This window comes from Rhinolophus hipposideros (assembly GCF_964194185.1).
Source record: "Rhinolophus hipposideros genome assembly, chromosome: 13".
Lineage (NCBI taxonomy): Eukaryota > Metazoa > Chordata > Mammalia > Chiroptera > Rhinolophidae > Rhinolophus > Rhinolophus hipposideros.
In genome coordinates this window covers 18,662,833-18,679,983 of record NC_138059.1, presented here as the reverse complement: position 1 = coordinate 18,679,983, position 17,151 = coordinate 18,662,833, and the positions used below count along the sequence as shown (strand labels likewise).

Sequence of the window (17,151 nt, the reverse complement as noted above, 5' to 3'; positions counted from 1 at the left end):
ATATATAATCTGCAGTATTATGATGTTTTATCTGATCTTGTCCTGTAACTTCCCCTACTCACCACAAATTCCCAACAATTTTTGGACCAGCCCCCTGGATTCTTTCTATCAATTTCTTGATGATTTTCAATCCCCCCGTATGGCTTACCTGTAGTGTCGGGAAATCTCTTCTTCCACCTGGGTAATGAAATCACATTTGGTACATGAGTGTTCTTTGCTTTCCTTGACAGTCGGCTGCCCATCTGGTCCTTGCAGATGGTTGGCTTCTTGTTTGACGTCCGATGCCTGGGACTCATGCACGCTCTCATAATGAAAGAGGAGCACATCTACGTCAGGGGTGGAAAATGAGCACTGGTGGCACTGGTGTTTGACTCTTGAGCTTCCGGCTGCCCCAGGAGACAAGTGCAAAAGCAAGAGTGCACAGTGGGAACAATTACTTTTTCTACAAGCAAATGGATAAGTAATTTCTCCAAGGTGCTTTTCTGGGCTGCAAAGGCCTCTGGGACAGAAGGGACAGTGTTTAATGGTACACTTATGAATGTTATGGAGCTGTTGATAATGACGGAGGAGTGGCCCCACCACAATTACATCAGGGCCATGGCTTTTAGAATATCTAAAGTCACAGAACTGACAATTGTAGCTCGTTACCATATTATCCTCTGCTCCCTTGCTGGAGAAGTCCTTCTTTTTAGCCCCACTAGAGCCCTTCTCTGCCTTGGTCATTGGCTCCCCTTCTGCACTTTTGGCTAGATCATTCTGATTAATGACAGAGCCCCTGGAAAGCTTATCATTCAATTCCGGATTAAGGCCGCCTGACTGTGCTCCTCCGTGCTGCTTGCCGTAATGCTCTAGCAGTTTAAGGGAGCTAGAGGACTCACAGCTGAAACTGCAAAATTTGCACCAGTAGTAACTGGTGGCCTCCGTACCATTTTGTCTTGAGGAATCGAGGGGCTTGATGGGCACGGAGTAGCCAACAGGAGTGTCGTCTCCCGCCTTGACTGTTATCTTGTCCTGCCACTTTCCCAAGTCTCCAGCATCACTGGATCGAAGTGCAGGCATGGATTTGTTAGAGTTTTTCTCTGAAGGTTTTGCACCCTCAGAGGAGGGGAGAGGAGCTTTTATTTTGTTCGGGTGAGTCTGAAGAAAATGTTGTTCTAGTTCAGTGGAGGAGTTCCCCATGTAAGTGAAATTGCAGAATTTACAGCGGAAGTACTTGGTGTTTCCTTGGCAATCTGGTGTTTTCCGTCCAATGCCAATGAATGTTCCACCTGAAGTGACCTGGTATGAAAGAGATGGATGTTACTTTAAAGGTATCATTAATTCAGTGTTCTCTGTAGCAGGGAGGAGGGGACACTGCCAAGTATTCCCCATCAAAAAATACAATAGTACTTCTGCTTCTTATGAAATCACTTGAATAATCAGAGCCAAATACATTCACTGTTCATTATTCAACAGCTACTCTATGAGAGGCTCATTATTCTAAACATTTTCGGCCAAAGTGTCAGATTAAGGTAGGTAATACAAGGACTATACCTAATTCAAAGGATTTAATAATATATACACTATTTAGAAGGAAGAAGAAACGAAGAAAACCATTTTCAAAGAAGTAGATTTGACTAGTGCTTCCTTCAAGTCCAGTGTCTGCAGAAACATCCTAATCACGTGGGACTCCTTCTCACAAAGCTAAGGGTTGCTGTCAAAACCAGAGGCAGTTAGTTGCTCAGAGATTACTCAATGCCGACGTTCTCCAAGGAAATCCTCTGTTCAGTCTCCACAGCAATGAGACTGCAGACAGAGATGAAGTTTACTTTTGGGGGTAAAATAAGGGTGCTAAAATGACAGCATAAAATGCCTTATAATTAAAGCTTGCGCATGCTCTATCAGACTAAAAATGAAATGAATGCCGTGAGCTTGAAATCTTGGTGAAGGAGAACCAATGTTTCCCAGTGTAGCACAAATGAAAAGAAGAAAACCTAACAGGCCCTAATTATTAGATCGAGGCTCTGTCTCATAGCTCAGCTCCTCCCAAGAGTGGGCCATGGGTATGTTCAAAGGCCAAAATAAAATAATCCTACCATAAAAATCACCACAGCTCTGCTTTCTACCAGAAATTATAAACTTGCATAGTATCAAGGATATACAGGCTTCACTTTATGTAAAAACGCTGCCTTCTCAGTGTGCACGTCAACGGCCGCTTAACTAAATGCCACCACCCAGCAGCCAAAATTCCTGGTTTAAAAGAGAGTTTTTGACTGCAATGCTCCAAGGAGGGAGAAATGTTTTCTTTCAACTATCAGAGAATTCTTGAATTTTTCCAGCAACCAGATGTAATAGATTAAGCACGTGGCATAATCATGGTCTGCCTTCTTCAACAGCTGCTCAAAAATGACATGTGTGATCACTGCTCATACCCAAATCACTCCATGAAAAAAGTAGCAAGCATCTCAAAATCACTTAAAAGGTTCTACTTAATATGCAAATCATATTACTTCAGCACATTAAGAGCTATGGCACAGGAAGGACTAAGACTGAAGTCCATTCTTCCACCTAAAGAGAAGGGTGACCCTGATCAAATTACTTAAGCTCTCTGAACAACAACTTCCTCCATTGGGACAGCCTCTAAATTTATTTTCAGTATTAGTTTTATGAAATGTGCATGAACAACACATCAGCAGCCCAACATTAACTGTCCATTAAGATAATAATTTATGAAGGTCTCCCACGGCTTTTAATTGAAGGATGACAATGTCTCACTGTTGATAATGTCTATATCCACCATTGCAATCACACAGGTTTCAGTCTGTTTAACCAGAGGGGAAGAATGCGGTGTGAGAGACCGACCACATGACGATCGAGTCTATTCACCACTCCAACCTAGCACTTCAGTGGCTAAAGCAACTAAAATCTGCACTGAAATGAATTGCCTAATATTGCAAAATTCCTCCATCTATTTCCCAATTCACTGGAGGTGAGGAGAAACCGTGTTTCCAAAAACAAAGCAAAACATTTAAATGGGATGCCATTAACTCAAGTACTTTGTTCAGGAATCAAAAGGGGCAAATTCAGAAGTACCCCATTCTTCTCTAATGGAAGCACAGAAAGCCAGTACACAAAGTCTAGAGATGGAAATTTGCTCATTTGAGCAACCACATTGCCTTAGTTGTCAAGTTTCCTAATATGAAATGTTTTTAGCTTCTGCTTGTGGAACAGGGATTCCTGAGAAACCACAACACATCATCACTAGTTCTTTGATTTTGCAATCTTCAAGTCTCATGCTCCATGTCCACACTGAAAGAGCTGAACAAAGAGCACACACAGTCTTAAGAAATCCCAAAACATATGATTTTGAGGTGAATTCAAATTATTACTAAGCATCACAACGTCCTTTGCAGTACTTATTTGACAACAACTTTAAGAATCAGAAAACCCACACTGAGTACCATCAGGTGAAGGGATCATGAAAAAAAGCCTATTTCATGAAAAAAATACACACACACACAAAAAAACACACACAAAAATACCTGCCAGTAAGGCATTTTGGTTTAAGGTAAATAAACTAAGCTACTAAGATAGTTGCATTAAATCTTTAAGTTGGTGGTGCCTATGTGTCTAAAAGTTGTTTTTTACCCAGGGAAAATGAGCCAACTCCATTATTTAGAATGCTTTATATATTAGGTTGGTGCAAAAGTAATTGCGGTTTAAAAGGTTAAACATAATTGCAAACTTTTGCACCAACCTAATATATTTTATACTGAAGAGTGCCTTCGTATTACTGACTATTCTTCCAAAACCACCCAAGCAAACAAACAAAAACACAAGGATCTCAACTGATGGCAAGAACAATTATACTGACACTTGTACCGGTTACTGATGTGCCTTCTTGATAAACAGGAGTAAATCATATTAGTATGCAGATTATTAAAAGCTAACAATATATTAGAATTACATGTTACATATTACAAAGCTAACTTTGGAAAACATAATTTTCTATTTCTTTTCTCTTTCAAAAGGAAGATCTAAAGGCTACTTTGTGGCTATTTCTATACTTTCTCTGTAAGAGATGTACATGTACATCATGGTGAAATATAACTAATGTGTATCATTTAAATGCTATTCTAAAATAAAACATAATTTATTATTTTAGGAGACCATAGGCAAGAATATTGACCATATTCATTTTATTTTCATGACTCACAAATGTTCATTTAAAACCATTCTTTTCTAGGTTAAACACCGATATACAGCAAGAACAGTTATGCAAATAAGTGTGTGCAGCAAGAGTTTATTGTGTGTTATTGCCAGGAAACAGCGCCTACACATTCAAAGAATTACTTCAAATTTTTCAAATGGTTGAACTGAACCAGGAGCAGAAAAAACTTTTCGTTTTCTAGCTATACTTAAAAAGAGAACTCAAGTAGAAAAAAAAAGATTATAAATTTCAATCGTTCTTTTTTTGCTAACCAGAACTTTAATTAAACCCATTAATCCAGGAGTCCCTTTAACATGAATATCCACATTTGAAAACTTCTTTTAAACTATCAATTCTGTTTGGAGTAAGCATTACAACTATTCATCATCCAGTCATCGGCTACTGAGTGTTTAACTTGTGCCATCTCTGTGATACATACCAATTACAACAGTAAACGAGCTATACCACATCTCTGCCTTGAAATCACTTATATTTGAAGATCAAAATTTGTAGATAGGGTCCTTTATTCATTTCTATTTGTCTTTATGTGTAATTACTTGCTCCCAAGGGAAGATCTGTAAGTTAAATTCTGTGAAAGACACAGGTTTTAAACACCTGGCACCTTGGTGCCTCTTCTTTGTGGATATAATTGGATCATGCATCTTGCCATTTTATAGGATTATTGTGAGGGTCAAGTGAGTAAATGCATCTCAAAGTGATTTACAAACTCTAGGTTAGTGCTGTCCAACAGAACTTTCTGAGATGATGGAAACTGAAATGTTCTGTGCTTTACCATGTCCAATATGGCAGCAACAGCTACATGCGGCTGTTGAGCACTTGAAATAAGGCTGGTGCAAATGAGGAACTGAGTTTTAAATTCAATGTAAGTAGTTTTTTACGAATTATCCATTCATTTCATTTTAGTTAACTGAAATTGAAAGAGCCACACGTGGCTAGTGAATATCGTATTAGACAGCACACTCCATAGGACTAGTCACATAAATAGGATTATTATTTAATAAAATGCACTGTCTAATTGAATTTATCCTGCCAATGGGAAGACAAGTCTGAATAGAGGGGAAATGGTGAAGTCATTCAGTGACAATCTCATACACTTGTCACACCCCGTACTCATAGCTGTAAATTAAAAAGTTCTGTTCTGTTGTTACTAAGCTAATACTTCTGTTTATATTCCTTCTTGGACTGAAGGAGTGGTATTCTATTTATCTTTGGGGCTCTGTGCATTCTGGGAGAAGTGAGCAGAGAGAGAAATTTCTCACTAAGGTCCCTGAGTTATCTGGGAAAAGAAAGTGATAGTAATTCACGGCCCCGCTAACAGTGACTCAACCTGACATATATGGACTTCTGCAAAAAAATGGGACAAAATCTATCTTTTTCCCAAAAACACCTGACTGTGGAGCCATTCGCTTGTGAATTAGAGTTAGAAATATTCAAAACAGTTGTTAAAGAACAGGTTTTAAATTATTTTCCACTGATTGAGGAGGGCATGATGGCTTGTTATTCCATTTTAACCTTAGTTTGGGAAACTATTCCTTCCATGTAGTATGTTCCATGGCTTTCATTTATAATTTACATACATAGGTGTTTTCACAAAAACGCTCTGTAGAAGTTAAAAATACAAAAGGCTGGCTTTTTTCAAGGTCTTTAACCTCAATTTCTTTCTTTCCTCCTAATAATATAGGATATCTGAAGGAATATGTTAAAAGATTTTTTAAATCCTGAAAACTCTTTACAATGACACTTTAGCACATGTACTTATGTTCAATGGCACAAAAAGAGTTGTTTGAACTAAACACAAACTCTTCCTCAGATGTGGTTCATTTTCAAGTACTGTAATTGATAGCAACAGAGTCAATTAGGAGAGTACTAATTTAAGAGGGCTTGAGGTTATGGGCTGATAGTCAAAAAAGTGAAACCTTAACAATAAAAGGCTAAGTTGCTAAAAAAAAAATCACTGTTCAAATGTCGAAGTTACAAATAACGTGAACAAATCTGTAAGGGCCAGTCTTGGCTGAAAATAAGTATGGTCAGAATTAATGTACTAAGAGAGGGAATGTTTCTGTGTTGTGTAGCGCTTCAAAAACACTGGAGCAAATAATACGCCTCAGTGATGTACCTCTGACAGAAACTAATGTTTAAAAAGTTCAATAACAAATCTAATTAGATGTCAATCATCTCAGGCTTATGCCATCATAGCCTGTTCCTTATGTCACTGGAATAACTGGAATAAACACCCTTCTCATTTGGACTTAAAGAGCCAGCTAATTTTGGGGGAAGGGGGACCGAAACTTAAATTGGCATAAAGGGCAAATTTAAGGGTAAAATACTGCATATTTTTAATTATGCACATTTGTTTATCATCAGCCTTTTGGACAACAGTAATAAATAGTCGACCCCCAACTGGGTTTTTCATTTTACTCAGCATAATACTGCAATTATTCTCTATGTTTATTTGGTATTTGGGCTGATAGAAGATCAATACATCTTAAAGTCTGTCTCAATAATTTGGAAGACAATCTTTTTTTTTGGGGGGGAGGGGGGGAATGCAAAACAAAACAGAAAATGCAGTGCAAGTGGATTATGAAGCTGAGTGCATTTTCCATAGCACTGACTCACCGTCCCCACTGGCCCATAATGGAGATAAACAGAAATTGCATGTATGTTCTCAACAGTGTCTGAATGGGGAAACCAGAAAGTTGAATCATTGTGGAACGTCCTTCCTCCAGGGAAAGGTTCTTTGTTGCACGCCCACTGTGTGCCAAGCACTGGGGACACACAGAAGTGACATAGTCCAAAACCTCTACATATCTGTGGTTTAGTGCAGAAAGCTCACAAGTCAACTGATGACAATAGTGGAATATGTGCTTATGTTGAGAGATGTACCAAATTCTCTGACAACACAGAGGAAGAGATCCAACCTACACTGACAGGTCAGCAAAGGCTTCCGGAAGGAGGTGACAACCCAGCTATGGACAGATGAGTTGGCATTTCAGATGAGCCTCAAAGGCAATGGTCATGGGAAGGTTTTTCAGATGCAGGAAACAAAATGAGTAAAGCAGAAATGAGGGTGAACTAGCACTAGTTGCTCTCCGGAAATATGGAGGGAGACTGAGAGGAGGGTGAGGATAACTTGGAAAAGTAATGTCTTATTGGAGAGTTTATATTTAATTATATAGGTGTAATTAAAATGATAAACATTTTATAGAAACTAGACCTATACCGCCTACAAAAATGTGGGAAGATTGATGTATAAGTAGAATTTTTGAAAATGAAAGAAACAAAGGGAGGGAGGGAGTGAGAGAAAGAGGAAAGAGAGAGGAAAAAGGGAGGAAAAGAGAAAGGGAGGAAAAAAAGGATAGAGAAGGAGGAAGGAGAGAATAAAAAACAGAAAGAAAAAAAACAGAAAGGAGAGAAAGTGGCAGAAGAAAACATAAAAAAAGCGGAAAGATGAGAACAGAAGGGAACAGAAAGAGAAAGAAAATGAGCACAGAAATCACTAAGAATTTTCTAAGTAAACATGAAGGGCAGTGGCAGTGAAAGAATAAAGAAGGGAAGACTGAGACAAACTACTCAATTGTATGGGGAGAGATACACATCAGAAAGAAATCCAGGGTAACTCTGACATTTCTAGCTTGACTGACTTGAAAATGGGAGAGTAGAACAAAGGAGGGTAGAAAAGCTATTTTAGGGACGGAGCTAACAACTTCAGTTTTACACAGGTTGACTTTGAGGGCCAGTAGAATATCAAGGTGGAGCTATACCCATCAACTGGAAAAACAGGTCTTAGAACAAACCACTGTTTATTATAAGATTCCCAAATATGTTACTAGACTAATAAAAGAATTCAGGTGTTCTTCAATCGTATATTAACAGGTCATCTAAATATTAAAGAACAGCCAGACAAATAAACTATTTCTGAATTCTCAAGCTCCTTACTGTAGCCCACACTTCCCTTCCTTTCCGTGGAGAACATTAATCAGAGTTGGGTGCATCTCCCTAACTTTTAATCTGCATAGAAAAAAACAACCTACATTGTGCCTGAAAGATGAGAATACAACTCTCACACTACATAGTAAGTCATAAATTCCTAAAACTCCTCCAAATGAGGACTAAATCCAATACATGGATGACATGCCCCTTGATTTCGGGATAAAAGATTGCATCCTCCTTAACCGATTAACCCAAAATTTGGCCCTTGCTCCTTCTATCAGACCTCGTTTCTGTAGCAGAAATACCAGTGAAAATGAATCCCAGTGATGAAAAAAGGCAAAATGAGCAAAATTAATTTTCTTTTCAATGATTACAATTATTAGCCTAGTAAGTTCAAATAAGACAATGTTACACTACACGGATTACTAGGTTGGTGCAACAGTAATTGCAGTTTTTGCAATTATTTTTAAATCTTTTACACCGCAATTATTTTTGCACCAACCTAGTAGATAAGAAATTTTAAAGAAATCACTAACATCCCCAAATTCAATGTGATTCACACACTGTATACATCAAACTGCATTGCGACACAAATCTTATATCTCCTCCCTGCCATGCAGTTGGCCCATCTTCCATCGTTTTTCTGGTTGCAATAAACTCAAGTCTTGTATCTGAGAAGGCAATATATCACAGCAGTTGTAAAGACAGGTTCCTGTAGCCTATCTCTCCTTGTTTACATTTCATTTACCCCACTTAAGCAACTCTGTGATCTTGGGCAGGTTACTTTAATTTCTCTATGCCCATTTCCTTGTGTATGTGTGTGTGTTTAATGGACATAATGGTTTTTTAATGAAGGTGAGTTAATTTTTTAATGGACATCAAGGTTTTTTAATGAAGGTGAGTTAATTAATACGTGTGAAGAGCTTACAGTGACATATGCCCATATGAAACCTTCATAAATGTTAGTTATTATTAGAAGTGAACCCAAACTTGGGGGGGGGGGGAAGAAGTATGTGCAATTGTGATTATTATGTAAGCTCACAGATGAAAGAAGTATAGATCAAACTAAAATACAGAAACAAAAATTTGACATTTGACTTTCAATTGAAATTACACAAAGGTCTTTTTTGATATTCTGAAAGTGTACAACACTTACTTCCAGCTTTAGAATTACAAGATGAAGAATTTAAGAGGACTATGGTCTAATGATTCTCAGAAATAGACTCCATGAAGGAAATGGAAAAGTGAAAGGGAACTACTCTTTTTCTACAAACTTCCCTAGGGTTAGTGTACTACTTATGTTTCGGTGTTTCCAACAGCTGCATGTGTGCTGTAATTACAATGACCCAAGAAACAAAAAACACTGAATAATCTGCTGACTTGATATGGTTAGCAGAAGGGGCCATTAGAGGATAAAATTTTTATTAAGAATAGAATAATGTTAAATTTGGATGCACAGATAACTATTTCTTCTTCCAAACAATCTGCCTAGAGAGAAATACTGACTTTCAAGAAAGTGATACATGTTCTTTAAATGGTAACAAATAAAACAAAATCAAAGGATTGGCACTTATCTTACTGACCTTTGGGTAACAAAGCCCAATGGAGATTTAACTATCACGCAGGTAAAGGGATTAGTGAAGATCTTCAAACTAGTCTACCCCACACAGGTGGCTACATTATCCAGCTCAGCCATCTCCATGATAAAAATAAGCTGGTAAATGCCAGAACTGTGCTTTGTTTTATGGCCTTAGGGTGAGCATATGTTTTATTTTGCACACTTTATTACTTGTTAAAGAGACACAGACCTGAAAATAGGTTCATATGGGTTTGGCATATGGGTTCATATGCCAAACATTCTGTACTCTATAGACAGTCTGAAGTGATTAAAGTCTCATTCACTGGTTGCTCTAAAGTGCAATTGTCCTCAACTCAGAAAAACAAAGAAACAGAACCTGCTAAGATCTACAACTTCCCTCCTACTCCAGATCAAAGGAAACTGCAAGGCAAAAAATAAATATTTGGAAGGAAAATTCAAGAAAAGTCAAAATAGACCAAAACGAGATTAATGCTCTCTGATTTTTCCCCCCATACCAAATTGTAACCCCCTGTTCAAGGGAATATACTGGCATATGTTAAGGATCTATAAAGTTCATAGAGTTAAATATGTTGAAAATACAAAGGATGACTCCCTATCTCTATAATCTGTTCTTCCTGCTTCTAACATGACATATTGTGCAACTCTGAAAAAAATATTTACAGAACAGAAATGTAGTGCTCCTAGATCAAACACAAGACGGTCACTGGTAAGTTAACAGTGACATTCTTCTGGGAACCTTAGAATTTCATTAAGGGACCAAAATGGATTTAATAGCTGGAATCTGATAGCTACCTTCTTGGAGTCCTGAATAATGTAGAATAACAAAAAGTTTAGTGATATGAAAAGGCAACATACACATCGCGAGCATTTATAAACCTGGGATAGCTAAAACACTTTCCCGTGGGAAGCACAACTTGACAGGACTCCAACTTTTATAACCTGCTCTGAGGACTAAGCGCTCCCCCATAAAGATGACGCAAATATACTAATGCACAGCACATTAAGCCCTAATGAAACAGCAACCTCCGTGTTTAACAACGCAATGGTTTAAATATAAGCATAATAAAGCAGATTAAAAAGAAAGAAGCTGTAATTACTTTTTGAAGAACTCAATCTCTTGTCCTATTACTGGTCTGTATGTGAGCCTCAAAGACTGAATACAGGTTGTAAAAATCACATGAAGGAATCACATGAAGGGCTTACCAATCATGCCACATCCATTATTAAAAAAAAAAAAAAAAAAAAAAAAAGAATTAAGCCTAATAATTGATAAAATAAGCAGGGGAAATTTTTAAAGTTGAGAAACTAACATCCCGGTCAAGTCAACTAGGTCTAAGCTATCCATTGTATCTTTTTTTTTCCTTGGTAAACAATCCACAGCTCTTCTGATTTCAGGCATTTATACTTCAAGGTGGTGGGTGAGGACTTTGAATTCAACTCACTCAGAAAAGACTACCCTGGTTGTATGATGGCCCTTTCAAGTGACTCCCATTATTCACTGGGGCTCAATCTACTATGCAGTAAAAAGAACTATTGTTATTTGGCACTATTTTTACAAATTTGTAATTCCTTGACTTCACTATTTGTAATAAAATTTACACAGAACTGGAAGTACAAGTATGTCTAAACTTCGATTAGTACCCAAATATACATAAAATAATCTGAACTGGAAACTGGAAATCTTAAAATTTGTTTAAATGACTTATTTTTCCCAACTGTATGCCTCAAGTCTGCACTCAAGTCAGTGCAAATTATTTAAAACCATCCATGTCAAACCAAAATACAGATCAAAGCCACAGAATTCTTAAGTTCTCTCCTCTGGCTCCTGTTCCTTTTTTCTTGGCCTAAAATGTCATAAATCTATCATTAACCACCAACTGTTCTGAATGTGAAAAAAAAAAAAAGCCAGTTTAATTGAAAAAGATGAATGAATTGCTCATCTATTACTTCCATTAGCTGAAACTACAGATTTATATAAACAATTCCTAAAATTGAATGATTATTGTCTGTAATACTCATATTTACCAACATCTTTTATCAGAATACACCCAAGCCATTAACTTGCTATAAATTTCTGACAAAACTGCATTAAAGAAATTCTACAGTCAGCATTTTATCTCCCACAGCTTTTAAGTGTCCACACAATTCAACTGCCGAGGAAAGAAGCTCTCAAATGGCATTTCAGCAACATAGACTGACTTGTGGGTAAAGGAGGAATTTCAGATGTGCTTTTATTCAGTTGACGTATATAGAGAAGCTGTTCAATATTTATTTCGACATAAAAATATTAATAAGTTACTTATCTTCAGACATGTTTTTGCATCAATGTCTGGTGTATATGTGAGAAGTATTCAAGATGAGCATTTGGCCTACTAGTACATTTAGTGTTCTCTTCCTAGAAGAAAGTTAACTATCTTTGGACTTGTTTCTGACTCCAATGGTTTCTTTGAAATAATCACCCACTTTTCCCACAGATTGCGGTTTTCTAATTTTAGCCCTATTCTTTGTCTTGGGAAAGAAAAAAAAAATGATCTTAACACGATTATCTGCCTGTGTGCTCTTTCCTACCAGTTTCTGTCTTCGTTACTGTGTGCTGCTGCAAGGATTTAGTAGACAGTACAGTCTAGGATCAGCTGTTTTATTTCTAGTTCTATTAGCTCAAACTCAGATAGCTCACACATCTGTTTTATTTCTAAAATCACTGCCCAGGAAAAGTGTCCAGCTCGTTCTACCCAAACATAAACTTTGCTATAAATAACTAAGAACCTAACAAATAACTGTTTGGTGGAAATAGAAGTGTGTTTAAAAATCTGAATTCTTCCAAAACTATAGGCCTTAGTAATCTTCGTTTTAGAGACTTTCCTGACAGCACAGATCAGCTTCCCTCAGAAGTTGTCCCCAGAGTGAACAAACTGAAACCCCAGCCGGAAATCCAGGTATTAACATCGTATCACTTGCTAATTATAAAACACCATTTCCCATACTGACATTATTCACTTCTAACCCTTTTATCTAAAACACGTATTTGCTTTCCAATCATGGTTTGACAGCAGAGTGTACCTGCATAAGACAGTGAAATGATCTTTAATAAGACAGCAGTTCAAAGCATGTAGCTTTCATGCATAATAATTATGTTGGCTTAATTTGCTGCTCCACAGAAATAATTCTATTTGTGGAAATTCACAAAGTAAGATGGAATTTTTAAGAGCTTTATGAAGATGAAATTGACTTGTTAAGGGTTCTTCTTTGTATCTCCCTTAAAGCGATAAGATTGCCATTCTGACATTTTAAAAAGACATGGAAATTTCTCTTCTGATTCTTCTTACAAGGATTGCAAATATATATGTTCACTACCTCTTATTTATAACCCTTTTGTCTGGCTTTCTTAATTGGCACTGGCTAACAAAGAAGTCTAGATCAAATGCACTGTAGCTATTGAGTTGAGAAGAATGATTGATAATTTTAAGAAATTCAGGAGGTCAAATAAGTGTGATGTGATTTCATTAGTCGTCTGATACTTCTAATCATTCCTAAAGAAGTTTGATATTAAAACTAATATATTTTGACATCTACTGGCCTAATAATACAACACAAATCTACAGGCTATCATAGAAACGAATACACTTTTCTCAAGCTGACCATGAGTTTCGACTATGCTTAAAATTGCTCACATGAAATAAATACATTTCTTGAGTCAGTGCTGCAGTTCATTCTATTTGAAATGGTAATTTTTTTTTCATTTCACATATGCCCTAAACTAAAGACAGAAGAGTAGATCAAAAAGGTATGCCAGCTTTAATAAAAGCAGAAATCTAAATTACTACTAAATGTTTTCATAAATTACTATTTTCCTTAAATGCAGAAGGGAATGCTTTATTGGCCTGCACCAAGGTCATTCTGGTGTTCCTAATACTTACAATCACAGTGACTTCTTTTCAATCAATGTAAAATTTTACTTCCAAATTTTAATTTGCAACTATGTTGGCTTTTCAGGAGTATATCTCTGCAACCGTCAATATGACCTAAATCTAGTCCAATTAGAGGTTGGGCTGAGTATAAAATGAAATGCTAATCCAAGACACTTGAAAGACCCTCAATGAAGGAAAGATTGTAGAAAAAAGATGTATCATCTAAAACTAGAACAAAGAAAGAACTCCTATCATGTAGAGCCATAGAGACGAGTGCCATTTATGGACGACTGTGAAAAACATCAAAGTGCCATGAAATATGTCTAGAAATACGAAGCCTAGCTAATTCCATGGAAAGACTTTTCCCAACAGAACAGAAATATTAGGATTAATATTCATGATGTGTGGCTAAAGACAGCTCTGAATACACATGTGGATGAAACAGCTATGAGGTGTTTCCATCTCTTTGCTGGATCTAGCCGGCTACCCTTTCGGTATGTAAGAATTCCCATTTCATCCCTAATAACTTTTTCTGTACAAAGAGATCACAATACAAAGCACAAACCTGTACATCATAGGTCCCATTTAGTAAAACAGGCCTTGAAGCATTGATGTCCTGCAGCACACCAGAAAGCACAGAACGGTTGACCTTCTGGAAGTCTTTGGAATGGCTGAACTGCACCATGTTATGAAGGGCCAAGATTTTGCTGTCCAGCTCAGCATCCTGCCTGGTGCGGTTATGCAGTCCTAAGTGATACTTTCGGAAGTGCTTAATCAGATCTGTGGGGTCGTTGCCATAGTAACCATATCCACAGATATTGCATTTAAAGTCCTGAAGCTCTGGAGACAGAGGTGCCGCGTCTGGGTTGTCATTTACCAGTAAGTCAGTTTTGGATTTATTCAGTCTTACACCCCCATCTGAAGGCACTTGTGGGTTTTTTGAGGCCACTGAAACTGGGCTTGAGCCTTGACAATTGGCTTGACCACTCTGCATTTGCCCTGTTTCCTCGGTAGCCTTTGGTGACATCTTATGATCTTCCTTTGTCTCCAATGAGTCCCCTGATGGGGTGCAGGCCATATCTTGAGGGTCATCTGCCTCTGCTCTTTGAGGAGACTTCAAGGGCTCACAGACTCCCCCAGCAGATGGAGATGAGAAAGCCAACATATTTCTATCTGTCACCTCATCATGTGGGAAGGAGGGAAGGTTTCCTCCCTTACTGGGGCTTTCATAATTGAAGCCAGCCTTCTCACTCAGGACTGAGCTTTTTAAGTCCTTCTTACTGCTAGAAGATGGATCTTGGACATGCAAGCTATGTTCCTCCTTATTGTTTAGTTCTGCAGCATCACTCTGATCCGTATTTTCTGACATCTGATCTGCAGAAAATTCTTTGTTCTTTCCAGATGCCTTGCTTTCTGTACCTATAGGCTCCAGGGTCTGGCCCTCGTCTTCACTAGCAATGTTTCTCAGAGGGGGGTTCTTTTTCCGGACCATATCTGTAACAACACAAGGAAAAGGAAGATACAGGCTTATTTCAAGGTTGCAGACATGTAACCTAATCTAGAACATTTTACTTCTTCAATTCAAGGCTTTTTAAGGTGCGTAACAAAAAAAACTCCCTCTAGGGGAAAAAAGATCACTTTTAAATACAGCAAAATAATTGAGACCAAAGCCAACAATCTATATTTATAATATTTTATCATAGAGTGGCTTATTATTTTAAAATGGTTTTATGAATACCAAAGTATTAACTTTCATTATTACCTCTATCCCCCCTATTATTCTTGCCTGCCAATTATAGTTTTTGCTCAATTTCTTTATTCAGTCATAGTCAATGATATATATATATATGTGTGTGTGTGTGTGTGTACATATTTATACATGCTATATATTATGCATAATATGTATACATATTATGTTTATAGTATATATATACATGTTTATGTTTGTAGAATATATATTACATGTTTATTTATATTATATGTATATGTGTATATAAGCAACATAAATTAGAACTCAATATTGTTACACATGGTGCAACCAAGATATAAATATGGTTTGAACCAAAATATCATCATAGTCAAAAAACAGAAACAGCATGCTATAAGCAAAGTGAAAACTGCTCCCATTATTTTCAGGAATGGAGGACAAATGAGTCATCTCTGTCCTATAGATACATTTCTTTAAGCCCCATTTGGGGGGGACGGGGCTTGCCTGAAAGTTAAGAGCAGGACCTGGTATGCATCATAGCGGCCAGGTTAGATTTTACTAGAACTCTCTCCAGGATGAGGGGGAACCTAACCAAGCCCAGGTTTCTGTGTACAGCCTGATGGAAACAGTACCAATTCCATCCTCAGGACTACACCGAAGTTGACTGAAATAAAATACTAAATCGAACCATACAATATGGTCATTTCATAGCCCAACATGGCAAAATATTGGCAGTTTCCTATGGTTCACCTTCACATGCAAGCTCAGCTGGGCCTTTCAAGTTAGTGGCATGAGTGAGTAGCATCAAAAATAAGAACACGGTGGCAAATTCCTCTAGGGGACTCTAACGAACTAGCACTCTAAGGGTCTAAGGAGATAAGAAACAATTTGTGTCCTGTCAATAAAAGAGTGCAGTAACAAAGGCCAGTTGAGAAGTGAGGTCTGTGTGACCTGTGTTCCTTAATCCTCCACGCTGAAAAAGTGCAAGTGCCATGTGAGTTGTCAGCCCCCTTTTGTCCAAGATGTTTCTTGGACAAAATCCACCTGTGACTAATAAAACAAGCCTTCTTTACTAGCCGACTCTGTCACAAGGACAGACTTAAAAATCCAAATTAATAACCTCTCTGAGTCGTTTTCATCTATAATTTCTCATGCGTGCTGAGGAACCACACTGGCTTTGGATACACAGATGTGTGCACCTTTGCTTCTGAAAAGCTGGTCAAACAAAATTTTTATAATATGAATCACTCGATCAAGATAATGTATTAGTTAGAGTGTAAGGAATCATTTACAAAGCAAAAATTCATTCTATTGAATAATGCCAAAAACAGTGTAACTGCACTTACAAAAAAAAAGTACATGACTCTTCTTATACACCAATAATGTTAGTCATCAAATATCCACAGAATCTCCCTTTTGGAACTACAATGACAAAACATGTAGGATGAAGAACTAAAGTTTCAAGGGAAGGGAGTGAGGCAATGTAAAAATGCCTGGCCTCTGAGGGGTGGAAAGAAGTGGGGGAATGTGGTCTTCACTTTGGTGTCATTACGACTGGGCCCGAAAATGGAACACGGGGTAACTAGTTTACATTTTAATGTCTGATGTCTTGATGTTTAGGAGACATCTATTTTTCTGTCAGAAGTGACAGAAGTTGGGAACTTGTACTAACACATAGAAGAATGAAGGGTAATTTTATTGGTAGTCAACAAAAGGAAACCAAAAAGGAAAGGATAAAAAGAACACAAGGGAAGCTTAAGAAATAAGTTCTCATTTAAAACACAAGAGTTTGAGG

At 37.4% G+C, this 17,151-nt stretch overlaps 1 protein-coding gene across 5 annotated transcripts in view; it reads right to left on the bottom strand.

Moving 5' to 3' along the window:
* The window catches only part of TRPS1 (transcriptional repressor GATA binding 1), a 240,607-nt gene that overhangs the window by 179,509 nt on the left and 43,947 nt on the right, over positions 1–17,151 (bottom strand). For all 5 annotated transcript variants that reach the window (XM_081070309.1, XM_081070308.1, XM_081070307.1 and 2 more), the window contains exons 2-3: positions 14,214–15,142; positions 149–1,278 (exon numbers count right to left, since the gene is read on the bottom strand). In XM_081070309.1, coding sequence (XP_080926435.1) covers positions 149–1,278; positions 14,214–15,140 — 2,057 coding nt within the window. In that variant the 5' untranslated portion in view covers positions 15,141–15,142. The remainder of the gene's footprint in view (positions 1–148; positions 1,279–14,213; positions 15,143–17,151) is intronic.